Source organism: Pristiophorus japonicus, chromosome 4 (assembly GCF_044704955.1).
Source record: "Pristiophorus japonicus isolate sPriJap1 chromosome 4, sPriJap1.hap1, whole genome shotgun sequence".
Lineage (NCBI taxonomy): Eukaryota > Metazoa > Chordata > Chondrichthyes > Pristiophoridae > Pristiophorus > Pristiophorus japonicus.
This window is the reverse complement of record NC_091980.1, coordinates 192,341,775-192,358,191: the sequence shown is the minus strand read 5'-3', so window position 1 is coordinate 192,358,191 and position 16,417 is coordinate 192,341,775. Positions and strand designations below refer to the sequence as shown.

Genomic DNA, 16,417 nt, shown 5'->3' with positions numbered 1-16,417 from the left:
TTATAACGGGTCGAGACACCGAAGAACACCTCCACAACCTGGAGGAGGTGCTACGCCGACTGGACCGGGTAGGCTTGCGGCTGAAAAAGGCCAAGTGTGTGTTTTTGGCCCCAGAGGTCGAGTTTTTGGGCAGGAGGGTTGCCGCAGATGAGATCTGGCCTACCGAATCAAAAACAGAGGCGATCCGTCGGGCCCAGGCCCAGCAACACGTCGGAGTTGCGATCATTCCTGGGACTTTTGAACTATTTCGGGAACTTTCTGCCGAACTTAAGCACATTGTTGGAGCCGTTACACATGCTCCTGCGTAAAGGTTGTGAATGGCTTTGGGGGGACTGTCAATAACGGGCTTTCAATAAGGCGAGGAACCTGCTGTGTTCTAACAAACTGTTGACTTTGAACGACCCCTGTAAAAAAAATGGTTTTAACGTGCGATGCATCGTCCTACGGGGTTGGGTGTGTTGTTGCAGCAGGGTAATGACGACGGCCGACTCCAACCGGTGGCTTATGCCTCCAGGTCACTCTCCCAGGCAGAGCATGGATACGGCATGGTCGAAAAGGAAGCACTCGCTTGTGTTTACGGTGTGAAAAAGATGCACCAGTACCTTTTTGGTAGGCGGTTCGAGCTAGAGATGGACCACAAGCTGTTAACATCCCTGTTTTCCGACAGCAAGGCCGTCAATGCCAATGCGTCAGCTCGCATACAGCGATGGGCTCTCACGCTGGCTGCGTATGACTACACCATACGGCACCGGCCAGGCACCGAAAATTGCGCTGACGCGCTCAGCAGGCTCCCACTGGCCACCACTGAGGGGGCAGCGGAACAAAGCGCTGAAATGGTCATGGCCGTTGAGGCTTTCGACACTGCAGGCTCCCCCATCACAGCCCGCCAGATCAAACTCTGGACCAACAGAGAACCCCCTCCTATCCATGATAAAGAAATGTGTCCTGACTGCGGATTGGGCGCCCGCACACAGGGCGTGCCCCGAGGAGGTCAGACCGTTTCAGAGACAGATGGATGAGCTCTCCATCCAAGCCGACTGACTGCTATGGGGCAGCCAGGTAGTCATGCCCCAGAAAGGCAGGGAAGCGTTCATCAGGGAACTCCACAGCGAGCACCCTGGCATCGTGTTAATAAAGGCCATTGCCCGGTCACATGTGTGGTGGCCGGGGATTGACTCAGACCTGGAACACTGGGTTCGCAGGTGCACGACGTGTGCCCAGCTGGGCAATGCCCCCAGGGAGGCTCCACTCAGCCCGTGGCCTTGGCCCACCAGGCCATGGTCACGTATTCACGTAGACTATGCGGGGCCGTTCATGGGAAAAATGTTCCTCATCGTTGTCGATGCATACTCAAAATGGATCGAGTGCCTCATATTAAACTCGTGCAACGAAATCCATCACCATGGAGAGTCTGCGTACGGTTTTCGCGACCCACGGCTTGCCGGATATTCTGGTCAGCGACAATGGCTCGTGTTTCACCAGCCATGAATTCCAGGAGTTTATGTCGGGCAATGGTATCAAACACATCCGGACAGCGCCATTCAAGCCGGCTTCCAATGGCTAGGCGGAACGTGCGGTCCAAGTCATAAAACAGGGCATGCTATGCATCCAAGGACCCTCCCTTCAGTACTGCCCATCGCGCCTCCTGCTGGCCTACAGGTCCCGCCTGCACTCGCTCACGGGAATCCCGCCAGCGGAACTCCTCATGAAACGCACGCTTAAAACGCGGCTGTCCCTCATTCACCCAGCCCTGTCAGACATTGTCGAGGGCAAGCGCCAGTCCCAAACCGAGTTTCACGATCGAAACTCAAGAGGGAGGTGTATAGAAACGGATGACCCGGTATTTGTTCTTAACCATGCTTTGGGACCCAAGTGGCTTGAGGGCACAGTAATTGGCAAAGAAGGGAATAGGGTCATAGTGGTCAGACTAAACAATGGACAGATATGCCGCAAACACTTGGACCAAGTAAAGAAAAGGTTCAGCATAGACACGGAGGAACCTGAAGAAGAGCACGAGATGTCACCCACACCACTGCCAGTGGACGAGCAATGAGGACAATTCACAGCATGCACAGTCCCTGCGGCCAGCCCGGAATCACCCCAGGTGACAGAGACGCATGCCGAGGTTCAGCCACCAGAGCCACAACTACGGCGCTCCACGAGAGAGCGCTGACCACCTGAAAGGCTTAACCTTTGACATAAAAAGACATAAGGGGGGAGGTGATGTCATGTATGTAACCATCATGCAATGGTAAGCTTCATGTAACTGTAACCTTCATGCAACTCCTGTACACTGTACTTATACCCTCGAAATGCACACCCTGACCACAGGGGGTGAACTTGTGGGAGCCACTGCTCACCTGGGTTTCCAGGTATAAAAGGGGAGGTCCCACCCAGGGTCAGCACTCCTTGGTCCTGGGAATAAAGGTTAAGGTCACGTCGTGACTGTGTCTACAGTACATGCCTCGTGTGAGTTTGTAGTACGGTGCAGGGACACCACAGTAGCCACTTCTTTTAAGACCCTAGGATGCAGGCCAGCAGGTCCAGGGGACTTGTTCACCCATAGTTCCATTATTTTACCGAGTACTTTGTCTTTAGTGATAGTGATTGTATTCCCCCCTCCCTATAGCCCCTTGGTTATCTCAGAGATGATCAAATTTGGTCACACTCCTTTTGTGTATGGAGAATGCAATATTTAAAGCACGGAGAATTTCTACTTGCAACAAGAGGAACTCTATTTAGTCATTACTTTTATTTCTAATATATTGGGGCTAAAATTTCGGTTGGAGGCTTCCTTCGGACGAATGCCTCCGACCTGAAATTTTTTTGCGAAAATACCTGGTAGTCCCGGAGGCGCCGTCATTCGATGCGCTGAGTACGGGGAGAGGACTTCCCCATACGTGCGAAAAAGCTGGAGTCACGTGGGCCTGGACCACCAATCACTCTGCAGTACTCTCAGTGATAATAATGGGAACTCCGTTTTTACGAGTTCCCATTATTATCAATGAGAATAAACCCCTAAGACAAGAAACACAACATAATAAATAAATAAAACACCTCACATATTTAAAATTAATTGAAATTAAAGTTAATGTTTTCGAGAAAAAAATATTTTTGAATTTTTTTTGTGTGTTTTAATAGGGCTTAAAATAAATTTACCTTACTGGACAGGGTTTTTAATGTAAAAATGTGTTTTTAAATTTAATTTTTATATGTTTTGAAACTCTTACGCTAGTAAAAGTAGGTTTTCACCAGGTGTAAGAGTTTGAAGGACATTCGCTGGGTATGAGTTGGATAAATAGCCCAATCTCACCCGCGTGAATGTCCTCCTCCCGGGAATGTGGAACATCTGTCAATAGAAATCTTTACAGATTGGCAAAGCCAGTTTTCGGCACATGCGCATTGTGACCCAAGAACCTGCTTTTGCGAGGCCTCGTCGGGTCCGTGCGCACTTCGTACGGACCCAGTGAGGCCAGAATTTTAGCCCAATCGTCTTTATTCTAATTTCTTCATTCGGAGTTATTAGTTCATAACATTGTGATTAATTAAAAGTAGATTTTACTAGACCTTGTGCATAGGAACACATAGGAACTATTTAATTCCTCAAAAGTGTTCCGCCATTCAATTTGATCATGGTGGAACTCTACCTCAATTTTATTTACCTGCCTTTGCTTCATAGAAACATAGAAAACAGGTGCAGGAGTACGCCATTCAGCCCTTCGAGCCTACACCACCATTCAATATGATCATCACTTCAGTAGCCCATTCCTGCTGTCTCTCCATACCCCTTGATCCCTTTAGCCGTAAGGGCCACATCTAACTCCCTTTTGAATATATCTAACAAACTGGCCTCAACAACTTTCTGTGGTAGAGAATTCCACATGCTCACAACCCTCAGTGAAGAAGTTTCTCCTCATCTCGGTCCTAAATGGCTTACCCCTTATCCTTAGACGGTGACCCCGGTTCTGGACTTCCCCAACATCGCGAACATGCTTCCTAAATCTAACCTGTCCAATCCCGTCAGAATTTTATATGTTTCTATGAGATCCCCTCTAATTTTTCTAAATTCCATTGAATACAAGCCTAGTTGATCCAGTCTTTCTTCATACGTCAGTCCCGTCATCCTGGAATCAGTCTGGTGAACCTTTGCTGCATTCCCTCAATAGCAAGAATGTCCTTCCTCAGATTAGGAGACCAAAACTGTACACAATATTCAAGGTCTGGCCTCACCAAGGCCCTGTACAACTGTAGTAAGACCTCCCTGCTCTTATACACAAATCCTCTCGCTAAACATGCCATTTGTCTTCACCGCCTGCTGTACCTGTATGCCAACTTTCAATGACTGATGTACCATGACACCCAGGTCTCGTTGCACCTCCCCTTTTACTAATCTGTCACCATTCAGATAATAATCTGCCTTCCTGTTTTTACCATCAAAGTGGATAACCTCATATTTATCTACATTATACCGCATTTGCCATGTATTTGCCCACTCACCTAACCTGTCCAAGTCACCTTGCAGCCTCTTAGCATCCTCCTCACAGCTCACACTGCCACCCAGCTTAGTGTCATCTGCAAACTTGAGATATTACATTCAATTCCTTCATCTAAATCATTAATGTATATTGTAAATAGCTGGGGTCCCAGCAGTGAACCTTGTGGTACCCCACTAGTCACTGTCTGCCACTCTGAAAAGGACCCGTTTATCCCTACTCTTTGCTTCCTGTCTGCCAACCAGTTCTCTATCCACGTCATAACCGTGATAACCATGATGAGGTACTTTGCCTGGTGTCAGCATGAATCAAGAAATGGTGGGTGCTATGCATGCAATTTTCTATCCACTGATTTCAATAAGACAAAAAAAAATGTGTGCAGTCCACCAGTGACTTTCCTTTCTGTGTTGGTGACAGGTGCAATACCAAGGCTGGAGGTGACGACTCAGAAAATATAACCTAGGAAGTCATCTTTTCCTACATAGGGCAGAGAGAACAAATTAGAACTATTCCACTTTTACCGTGGTTCATTGACAGTGCCGAAACACAATTTCAAACCCTCACAGCAGAGAGCCTCCTTGTGACAGTGGTTTATGTATTTTGCACTGAAAACGTGAAACAAAATCAGAACAAAATCTAAATTTATAATTTTCAAAAATGCTGCAATGTTTGATAAGTTTCACTGACTTTCAGCCTTTCGCAAAGGATACAGATCCAATGACCCGAGTTGAATATGATTTTGCCTTCATCTACAAATCCCTTACCTTCTTCTGGTGGCCATGCAAATGAAGTGAATTAGGGTTGAGACAAAAGACTGAATGATGCCATGGGATTTCATTATTTTTAAATAATGATTAGAAAACACATATTCCACATATTAAAGATTTTGCTGGGGATGGACGAATGGCCCAATAATGAACAAGACCTGAAAATATGCCGACAGTTTTGGAGAATTTGCTGGATTAGATTGGAGCCTTGGGAAACTGCATATGTAACATCGGAGGGCCACGGAACTATGTAGAAGGCAACAAACGTCAGGTAATATTTATCACAAGCGCAATGTGGACATAATCAACTGTTTTTCTCGATGTTGCACTTCACAAATTGCATTAAGATATCAATTGTTATGCCCTCTATACACGGGAATGCAACAAATACTATCGAGCAATTCATACTCTGGATTTTTAACAAGTACAAATGTACTATTCTTCCAACTCTTTTTTTGCATTGTAACCCATTTAAATTTTATTTAAAATTGTGACTATGGAGCGCATTCCTATGTGTAAGAGATCCATTTATTCTTTGCTCATAGTTCATGTTGAATATTCAAAAATGAGAAACAGACTTCTTAGCATGCACCTGCTTTCAATAGTACTGTAGATAGATTTGTAAAGTAATTAGAATACCCAATGTTGTTACATGAGTAATATCAATTCTAGAAGGCATTAGAGAGTGATTTTTTCCCCAAATACAGATCTTTCATTGGGTACTACAAAATAGAAGGTCAATCAATAAGCATTGCTTCTCATAATCTTGTTTATTTTGAACCGTCGCAGGATAGGATGTCTTTACCAATATACATTTTCTGGATTGTAAATATGCATGTCATTATATCTGTTTGTTGTGATAAGGTTAAATTAATAAAGGAAAAATATTTTAGTGGTAGGCATGTTCTTTGGCTGTAGTCATATTGTACATTGGGCACTAATGCCACACCATCATCAGAAGGATGGAAGAAGAACATAAGATTGCCAGAACATGCAGTGCAAGCTGGAATCTCCTCTAGCAGGTGCTCTTGCTTTTGCTGAATTTTACCAACCCACCAAACTATTATTTAATTTTTAAGGACTGAAAAGAATTGACTATCCTGTCAGCTGTTCTTGGCCACTTAAAGCCTCAGCAGCCATTGAAGGTGTGGAAACAGTATAAAAGTTTGAGTAATGCACTCACCAGTGGTGTTTCTGGGCAGTAGCATGACTCACTAATCATAAAATTCTGTTGTATTGAAACGCCAGGCTAAGATTGCTGAATTCACATGCAAGTATTCACAGTAAACCATGAGTAAGACAGAAGTTTATAGTCCATTTATTATAAATACTGATTTGTATTTGCATCATGCATGTCATCAAGCACCCGGTCACCATTTCTGGATTTAAAAAAAATTGTAATAAAATAAATTAGATGTAATCTTCTCTCTTCCTCCCACTCCCACCCCCAACAAATTATGGTACATATTTAACTTCAGACAACCTTTCAATAATGAAGCCACTTACATATATCTTAAGGCAATCTGCAATCCACAATTCTCAATCCTACCTCGATAGTTGATTATTTCAGTGCCGAGAACGGGGGTCATCTCCAGCACGGTGATGAAGGCCTTGTCCATGGAAGTTAAAGGGAATGGAGACATGCGGTGCCGTCGTGCTACCTTGCTGATGTCAACTGCACTGTGGCCTAAACATAGAAACAAATGGTAGGGTCAATATTCCTGCCGTTTATGTGTCTTACAATTCAGACTAGTAACTGTATGCTGTCGAACAACCTCATCATTCTCCTTTCTTCTCCTACAGCACCAAACTCAAAACATAATTTAACAGGATGTAAAGAAGTTGTGATAGTTCAGTACTGGATTCACAAATGAGGAATATATTTGACCTCAACTTTCAAACCGTACTATCCCAAATGATGACATTTGCTGATTCTTGGCTTTGCTGCAAGGTTTAAGTACTTTGAGGTGATTGGATCAACCAACCATTGGGAAAAGGCAGAAGTTGTGTGCAGCAAACAAGAATTTCTACAAAAAAAAAACATTTCAAGCGCTATAGAAAGCTAATTCATTAATATTTTTGGATCATTTCATTCATAAAGCCCAAATTCTGATGTTAATTTAAGGAGAAATTTGGAGGGCTCCCCCTGGAGCCATTTGCTTCGCCAGTTCCACTCATCTAGTTGAAGGGCAGAGCAGAAGCATTAAGGAGGTTGAGGGGGAAACAATTTTAAAAAAGTAATAGGAAATCTTCTCCCTTGGTGGCTGAGTAAGTGAAGGTATCAATGTCATGGCAGTCAGCCAATGTACACCAGGAAAGTATCAGGTTCATCTGCTGACTTGCGCTAGTTTAGAAGTCTCAGCTGAGGCAACAGTGGGGAATTACAATTGGCCTTGGGAAATTGCACTGAATACCTAAAAGAGAAATACCACATATGTTGTAAATGCCCAACAATCAGGTGCCTTAACTTGGCACAGTTGATTGTACTGTTGGCTCGAATCTGAAAGTTATGGGCCCGAAATTTACGGTTGGGATGACAGAAAAACTGATCGCAACTTCGGGATTTGGCATGCGGAAATCCTGAAGTTGCAGTCTGTCATTGACAGCACCAAAACCGATTGTGCTGTGCACTCCCCGCCCGCCCGAAAGAGTCAGCAAATCGTGCAATCACCCAAATCAGGGAAATTAATGAAAACTTCGGCTTTTCCGCAGTAAGTACGCTGATAAAAGTTAGACCCAAAAAGATTAGCTGTCATCATCATAGGCGGTCCCTCGAACGAGGATGACTTGCTTCCACATGAGTTCATAGATGTTTCAATGAAGGACCCGATATGCCAGTCCTGAACTCCAATTGAGGGGGTGGAAAATGCCTGTGCATGGATTTTTTTTAACGTGTGGTGACCGTTGCACATCAGCCATCATACAGGCTTGACAGAGCTAGACCTTTATCCAGTGGTAAGGGTTAACCAGGACGACTGGAGACCTGCTCTTCTGCACGGACCTAGTGTGCACACATATCGCAGTGTGGGCTGGCCCGTGCTGCCCCTAGGCCCTCGGCTCTTCTGGGCCCTGTACCCTCATTCGCCGCACCTCCGTCACGATCACACTTGCCACTCCTCCACCACAAAAACACACGCCGCACCTCCGCCACGATCTGCCGCCGCACCTCCGCACCAAACATTCGCAGAACCTCCGCGACGATCACCCACCAAATCTCAGCCACAATCCCTCATCGCTCCTCTGTCCCGATCACTCGTCGCAAGTCAGTCACTCGTCGCTACTCTTCTGCTGTACCAGGGCCCAGCCGACGTTCCTGACCATGCTCCAAATGGCAACCTGGGTCCTGATGACGTCACCCAGTCGCTCACGTCGAAGCCATTGCACATTTGTGTCAGCTCGTACTGGAATCTGCAGTGGCATGTTCCAGCTCTTTTTGAAGCCCCGGCCTGCAGAGATGTTCTCTCTCGCAGGTCAGGGTGGCCCACGATGGTGAAGGGCCCACCGCTCCAGCTCTATTTATAGCCCCGACCTGCAGAGATGTTCTCACACAGGTCAGGGTGGCCCACGATGTGGATTAGCTGTAACTAGGTTTAGACAGCGTTATTACTGCTAAACAAATGTTAAGGGCCTGGAAAACTGATTTTAATTTTATGCAGTATGAAATTTGTCCATTTTAATAAAAATGTACATTATTAAGAAACTTTTTAAAGTTTGTCCAACTTCATTTCAGATTTGCCTTTTCTCCATGTGAGAGCCCCATAACCAGTGGATTGGAAAAACACAAATATAACGCCTCTATTTAAAAAAGGAGGCAGACAGAAAGCAGGAAACTATAGACCAGTTAGCCTGACATCTGTCGTTGGGAAAATGCTAGAGTCCATTATTAAGGAAGCAGTAGCAGGACATTTGGAAAAGCATAATGCAATCAAGCAGAGTCAGCATGGATTTATGAAAGGGAAATCATGTCTGACAAATTTGCTGGAGTTCTTTGAGGATGTAACGAGGAAGGTGGACAAGGGGAACCATTAGATGTGGTATATTTGGATTTCCAGAAGGCATTCGATAAGGTGCCACATAAAAAGTTAGGAACAAGATAGAAGTTCACGGGGTTGGGGGTAATATATTAGAATGGATAGAGGATTGGCTAACTAACAGAAAACAGAGAGTTGGGATAAATGGATCATTTTCCGGTTGGCAAACAGTAACTAGTGGGGTGCCACAGGGATCGGTGCTGGGGCCTCAACTATTTACGATCTATATTAATGATTTGGATGAAGGGACCAAGTGTAATGTAGCCAAATTTGCTGATAATACAAAGATGGGTGGGAAAGCAAGTTGTGAGGAGGACACAAAAAATCTGCAAAAGGATATAATACAGACAGGCTAAGTGAATGGTAAAAAATTTGGTAGATGGAGTATAATGTGGGAAAGTGTGAGGTTATCTACTTTGGCAGAAAAAAATAAAAAGGCAAATTATTATTTAAGTGGAGGAAAATTACAAAATGCTGCAGGACAGAGGGACCTGGGGGTCCTTGTGCATGAAGCACAAAAGTTAGTATGCAGGTACAGCAAGTATTCAGGAAGGCAAATGGAATGTTGGCCTTTATTGCAAGGGGGATGGAGTATAAAAGCAAAGAAATCCTGCTGCAACTGTACAGGGTATTGGTGAGGCCACACTTAAGAGTACTGCATACAGTTTTGGGCTCCTTATTTAAGGAAGGTTATACTTGCATTGGAAGCAGTTCAGAGAAGGCTCACTTGGTTGATTCCTGAGATGAAGGGGTTGACTTATGAAGAAAGGTTGAGCAGGTTGGACCTGTACTCACTGGAGTTCAGAACAATGAGAGGTGATCTTATTGAAACATATAAGATAATGAGGGGGCTCGACAAGGTAGATGCAGAGAGGATGTTTCCACTCATGGGGGAATCTAGAACTACGGGGAATAGTTTCAGAATAAGGGGTCGTCCATTTAAAAATGAGGAGGAGTTTCTCTCTGAGGGTTGTAAATCTGTGGAATTCTCTGCCCCAGAGAGCTGTGGAGGTTGGGTCATTGAATATATTTAAGGCGGAGATAGACAGATTTTTGAGCGATAAGGGAGTAAAGGGTTATGGGGAGCGGGCAGGGAAGTGGAACTGAGTCCATGCTCAGATCAGCCATTATCTTATTGAATGGCGGAGCAGGCTTGAGGGGTCAAATGGCCTACTCCTGCTCCTTTTTCTTATGTTCTTAATCATTGTTTTGCTCTCTCTAACATTTTTAAAAACTTAGAATTTTAAGAGCTCACTGTGAGAATTTTCCCTTTTGATTGGCTGCTTAGGCAGCCTGTTGACGTCACAGCAGTTCTCCACTACACTTCGTTGATTTGTTGTGAATGTTGGAAAACCCAAAGTTCTCAACACAGTGATCGTGAGATCCTTGTGGGAAGTGTATTTGGGGCCAGTGGTGAACGCCTTCGCTTCGCTACTGACCGCAAATTCCAGGCCATGATTTCAAGCTTCATTACAGACTTGAGTACATAATCTAACATAACAACAGTGACTACACTTTAAAAGTATATCCTTGGCTGTGAAGCGCTTTGGGACATCCCTAGGACATGAAAGGCATTATATAAATGCACGTTCTTTCTTTGTTTCAGTCTCTGCAGAGGTAGCCAGGAATGCAACAATGCTCCAAGCATTCCTTTGCTGCTGAGAAGAAGGGAAGAAATCATTGCACATTCCAATATTTGCCAAACTCTGCTGGAAGTTGCACATGTGGATATTGGTTGAGCCTTGGAATGTCCTTCCAATGATGCTACTCCCATGCTTGAAATGTCCACCAATACTCACTGTCCCAGCTGAAACATTCAGGGTGGTTATTTGAGTGCTGTACTGGAGGGCAGCTGGAGCCCATATAATTATGCCCACTATTGCTCAGTACCTCCATGAAATTGTGAGAGAAAATCAGAGGGGAAAAAAACATGAGTACACTAAACATAACAATGCTACACTGCATTTATCAAATGCAGCAATAAAATGAAAGCATACCCTCAAAAGTGAATTAAACAGACGTATGAACAATTTGTTCTGAATATTCAGCTAATTTTCCATAAAATTCTTGTGTTGTTTTCATGTAACATTCAGATGTGCAGCAATAGTGTTTTACTTGACTCTCAGAGCTGTCCTTCTTGACAATATGAATGTTCAATCAACAGAGTGGAGATGTATTACAAAAAGGCTCTTCAATAAACTCACAGGCACTGACTGTTCCACACATTAATTGGAATAAAAAGACACATCTCTGGAATCTCAAAGTGCTATGAAAAAAGCCTGGCATTAATAATTAAAATGCCTGTGTGAAAGTCTGGAAAATTTCCAATCGCCAAGCAGCCTGGGGCAAGTTACCTTCCAGCTTCGGTGCACTGAAGACTAAATCAAACAAGAGCAATTTACCAGTTTGTAAACAACACTATTGTGTTCATCTTCAATCTTTCATCACTTCCCATTTCATCTGATCCTCTGTGACATGTTGAAACTCCTCTCAACAGACTAGCTCTTTTTCTGTATTTTTGTTGCTTTAGGTAGCTATTTCTGTGATGGGTAAGCTCATTTTCTAAGTCCCCAAAAATTCACTGACCAAGAGGTGAGGAACTTAACTGTCTGCAATAAGCACCTAAGGAAAGTCAGACAAGGAAAAATACCATTTGATCCATTGAAAGTCATCCATTCATCCATTCAGGACATTAATTCTACCATTGGGCTATCTAATTGATAATTGAACAGTGTCAGCTGTGGCTCAGTGGGTAGCACTCTTGCCTGAGTCAGAAGGTTGTAAGTTCAAGTCCCACTCCAGGAACTTGGAGCACAAAAAATCTAGGCTGACACTCCAGTGCAGTACTGAGAGAGCACTGCACTGTCGGAGATGCCATCTTTTGGATGAGATGTTAAGTCGAGGCCCCGTCTGCTCTCTCAAGTGGAAGTAAAAGATCCTATGGCATTTCGAAGAAGTTATCCCTGTGTCCTGGCCAATATTTATCCCTTAATCTAACAAAAAAACAGATTATCTGGTCATTATCAGATTGCTATATGTAGGAACTTTCTTGTGCGCAAATTGGCTGCTGCGTTTCCTACATTACAACAGTGACTACACTCCAAAAGTACTTCATAGGCTGTAAAGTGCTTTGAGACGTCTGGTGGTCATGAAAGGTGCTATATAAATCCAAGTCTTTCTTTCTTTTTTTATTTTTAAACAATTCCAATGTACCTTCATTGCCTTACTTGGTAGATCATTCCAAACATTTATCATGAGTTTAAAAAAAGGTTCCCCCATATCTTTCCAAATGTATTTCTTGCCAATATCCATTTATGTCCCCCCTGGGCTTAGTTTACTGTAATTTCCCTTCTCTATAACATTTAATATTTTATATATTTTTCCCTTAACTGCCTTCTTTCTAATCTGTAATCCACTGACAAGGTGCTATGTAATACTTTTTTTTTCTTTTTAAATATAAGTTTCTTGAAATTTTCTCACACTTTTAAATTCACTTGACACTTCAGATACATCTTACCGCTCTTTTTGTAATGTCCTTATATCTTTTTGTAGCACGATGGCCAAAACTAAACATAATACAAGAGGCTTGATCTAACAAGTGCTTTGTGAAGTTCGAGCACGATATCTGTCAACTTTTGTTCTACTTTTCAGGCTCTATATATACCCTATTATTCTATTTTATTTTAAATTGCTTCATCACCCCGTCTATAATCTCACAGGTGCCTTTCCAAGTGTCCACGGGCTAATTCAATTTCTTTCAACATACATTTATATTAAACATTTTTGGACCAATTTATAACACTTCACTTTTTTCGTGTTTAATTTTATTGTCTGCTTAATTGCATAATCCTTTGCTGCTCGTTGTACTTTTGTCTTGTCAGCAAGTCATTCCTGTATATTAGAAAAAACCCCAGAGATCTAAGCACCGAACCCCGAGAGATTCCACTCAATAGTACATCAGTTCATCAAATGTCATGCTTAAAGAAAAAAACATCAAGTGCTGACTGGCATTATTCACATTTGGAACACCTGACTCGCCATCTATCTTATATTATTCATATTTTGTTTGCAATGTTATATGATTGTAGTGAGATTCTAACTTTTCTAATTGGTCCATGCAAAACAAGAGCCACCAAGGGTCTGACCTCAGCATTGATGCATGCTAATCACATGGCACAACACACAAATCAGAATCACAATACTGATCCGTGTTAACCACACAACACCATAGATCAGATTGCTCGAAAAAGTCCTTCCCTGCCATTCAGATCAGACCTCAAATGCTGTAACTCCCTCCTTCTCTGAGCACCCTAGTCCCATTTCTTTCCTACCTCCCAGACCCAACAGATTGTTCCAGCTCTGAAAATTCCCACACTCTTCTCCCAGCCTTGCCGCCCTCGCTCCCACAAGGCCCACCCAAAGTTCTCTAGCTCTTGCATTGTCCTCCTTCAACCCCGCTAAAAACAAAGGGCAGAAGCCAGTGTAGCCACACCCTAATGCAGCAGCCACTTTTCAACATGGCCCAACCTGAATCAACAGTCTGCACCTCACCTGAATGCAGCCAGTCTCTCGGTCCAGGCTAGCTCGAAATATCGGTGAAAAGTAATTATTAAAGGTTGCACTGTTTATTTTTTTCGATGTTACAATCAATTTTATGTGACTTGAGTTTATTAGAGTACTCACAATGCAACCTTTAAGCTTGTGGTTTATCGTTGATCTATTGAGCTGTGACACAAGAATTATAATACTGGAATAAATGATTGATACTTGGCCATTGTTTGGCATCCTGTCCCACAGAGCTGACTTGCCCATACTAAGTATGTGATGGTCGATGTATTGTGATGACCAGGAACCAATTGTCCCACCCCTGGCCAGAGTATCACTCTTTAGCCAACAGCAAAAACTCGTTGTCCCTGTTCCCATTCAAACCTCAGACTCCCACTTCCTTCGAACTCAATCCCTGAACCCAAATGCCTTCTCAATGCCAGTTATGGTTCTCTCTCTTATAGAAACATAGAATATAGGTGCAGGAGTAGGCCATTCGGCCCTTCGAGCCTGCACCACCATTCAATAAGATCATGGCTGATCATTCACCTCAGTACCCCTTTCCTGCTTTCTCTCCATACCTCTTGATCCCATTAGCCATAAGGGCCATATCGAACTCCCTCTTGAATATATCCAATGAAAATGGCACATCGAGGCCATGTGTTCCCAGAGAGGTGACATCAGTCCTGCAGACAACAGAGGGAGGCCCCGAGTGCCTCCAGGTGAGAGGAAATATAAAAGGTGCAAGACAAGCAGAGGTGGGGTAGCTCTATTGATAAAGGATGGAATTACTGCAATAGTGAGAAGTGATATTGGCTCAAATGATCAGGATGTTGAAACAGTTTGGGTGGAGATAAGGAATAGTAAGAGGAAAAAGTCACTGGTGGGCGTAGTCGATAGGCCCCTTAACAGTAACAACTCTGTTAGTCAGAGTATAAACCAGGAAATAGTGGGGGCTTGTAAAAAGGGAACAGCAATAATCATGTGTGATTTTAACCTCCAAATTGATTGGACAAATCAAATTGGTCAGAGTAACCTTGAGGAAGAGTTCATAGAGTGCATAAGGGACGGGTTCCTTGAGCAGTATGTAACGGAACCAACCAGGGGGCAGGCTATCTTGGATCTGGTCCTCTGACCCAAATGAGACAGGATTAATAAGCAATCTCCTAGTAAAGGATCCCCTTGGAATGAGTAATCATAGCATGGTTGAATTTCAAATTCAGATGGAGGGTGAGAAAGTTGGATCTCAAACCAGCGTACTAAGCATAAATAAAGGAGACGATGAAGGTATGAGGGCAGAGTTGGGTAAAGTGGACTGGGAAAATAGATTAAAGTGTAGGACGGTTGATGAACAGTGGCGTACATTTAAGAAGATATTTCATAACTTTTAAGAAAAATATATTCCAGTGAGGAGAAAAGGGTGTAAAAGAAAAGATAGCCATCCATGGCTAACTAAAGAAATAAAGGATGGTATCCAATTAAAAACAAGGGCATACAAAGTGGCCAAAACTAGTGGGACAGAAGATTGAGAAGCTTTTAAAAGCCAGCAAAGAATGACTAAAAAAATGATTAAGAAAGGGAAGATAGACTATGAAAGTAAACTAGCACAAAATATAAAAACAGATAGCAAGAGTTTCTACAGGTATATAAAAAGGAAGAGTGGCTAAAGTAAATGTTGGTCCCTTAGAGGACGAGACCAGGAAATTAGTAATGGGGAACACGGTCTCTATAGAGGACACAAACAATATCCTAACAGTGGATAGTCAAGGGGCTATAGGGGGGGGAAGGAACTTAACACAATCACAATCACTAAGGAGGTGGTACTCAGTAAGATAATGGGACTAAAGGTGGATAAATCCCCTGGATCTGATGGCTTGCATCCTATGGTCTTAAGAGAAGTAGCAGCGGGGATAGTGGATGCATTGGTTGTAATTTACCAAAATTCCCTGGATTCTGGGGAGGTCCCAGCAGATTGGAAAACTGCAACTGTAACGCCCCTATTTAAAAAAGGAGGCAGACAAAAAGCAGGAAACTATAGACCAGTTACCCTAACATCTGTGGTTGGGAAAATGTTGGGTGTCCATTATTAAAGAAGCAATAGCAGAACATTTGGAAAAGCATAACTCAGTCAGGCAGAGTCAGCATGGATTTATGAAGGGGAACTCATGTCTGACAAATTTGCTGGAATTCTTTGAGGATATAACGAACAGGGTGGATAAAGGGGAACCAGTGGATGTGGTGTATTTGGACTTCCAGAAGGCATTTGATAAGGTGCCACATAAAAGGTTACTGCACAAGATAAAAGTTCACGGGGTTGGGGGTAATATATTAGCATGGATAGAGGATTGGCTAACTAACAGAAAACAGAGAGTTGGGATAAATGGTTCATTCTTGGGTTGGCAATCAGTAACTAGTAGGGTGCCGCAAGGATCAGTGCTGGGACCCCAACTACTTACAATCTATATTAACAACTTGGAAGAAGGGACCGAGTGTAACATAGCCAAGTTTGCTGACGAAACAAAGATGGGAGGAAAAGCAATGTGTGAGGAGGACACAAAAAATCTGCAAAAGGATAGAGACA

At 43.3% G+C, this 16,417-nt stretch overlaps 1 protein-coding gene across 11 annotated transcripts in view; it reads right to left on the bottom strand.

The window, feature by feature from the left end:
- Window positions 1–16,417, bottom strand: part of LOC139263213 (gephyrin) — a 903,368-nt gene that overhangs the window by 203,166 nt on the left and 683,785 nt on the right. For all 11 annotated transcript variants that reach the window (XM_070878953.1, XM_070878963.1, XM_070878956.1 and 8 more), the window contains one exon: window positions 6,810–6,947. In XM_070878953.1, coding sequence (XP_070735054.1) covers window positions 6,810–6,947 — 138 coding nt within the window. The remainder of the gene's footprint in view (window positions 1–6,809; window positions 6,948–16,417) is intronic.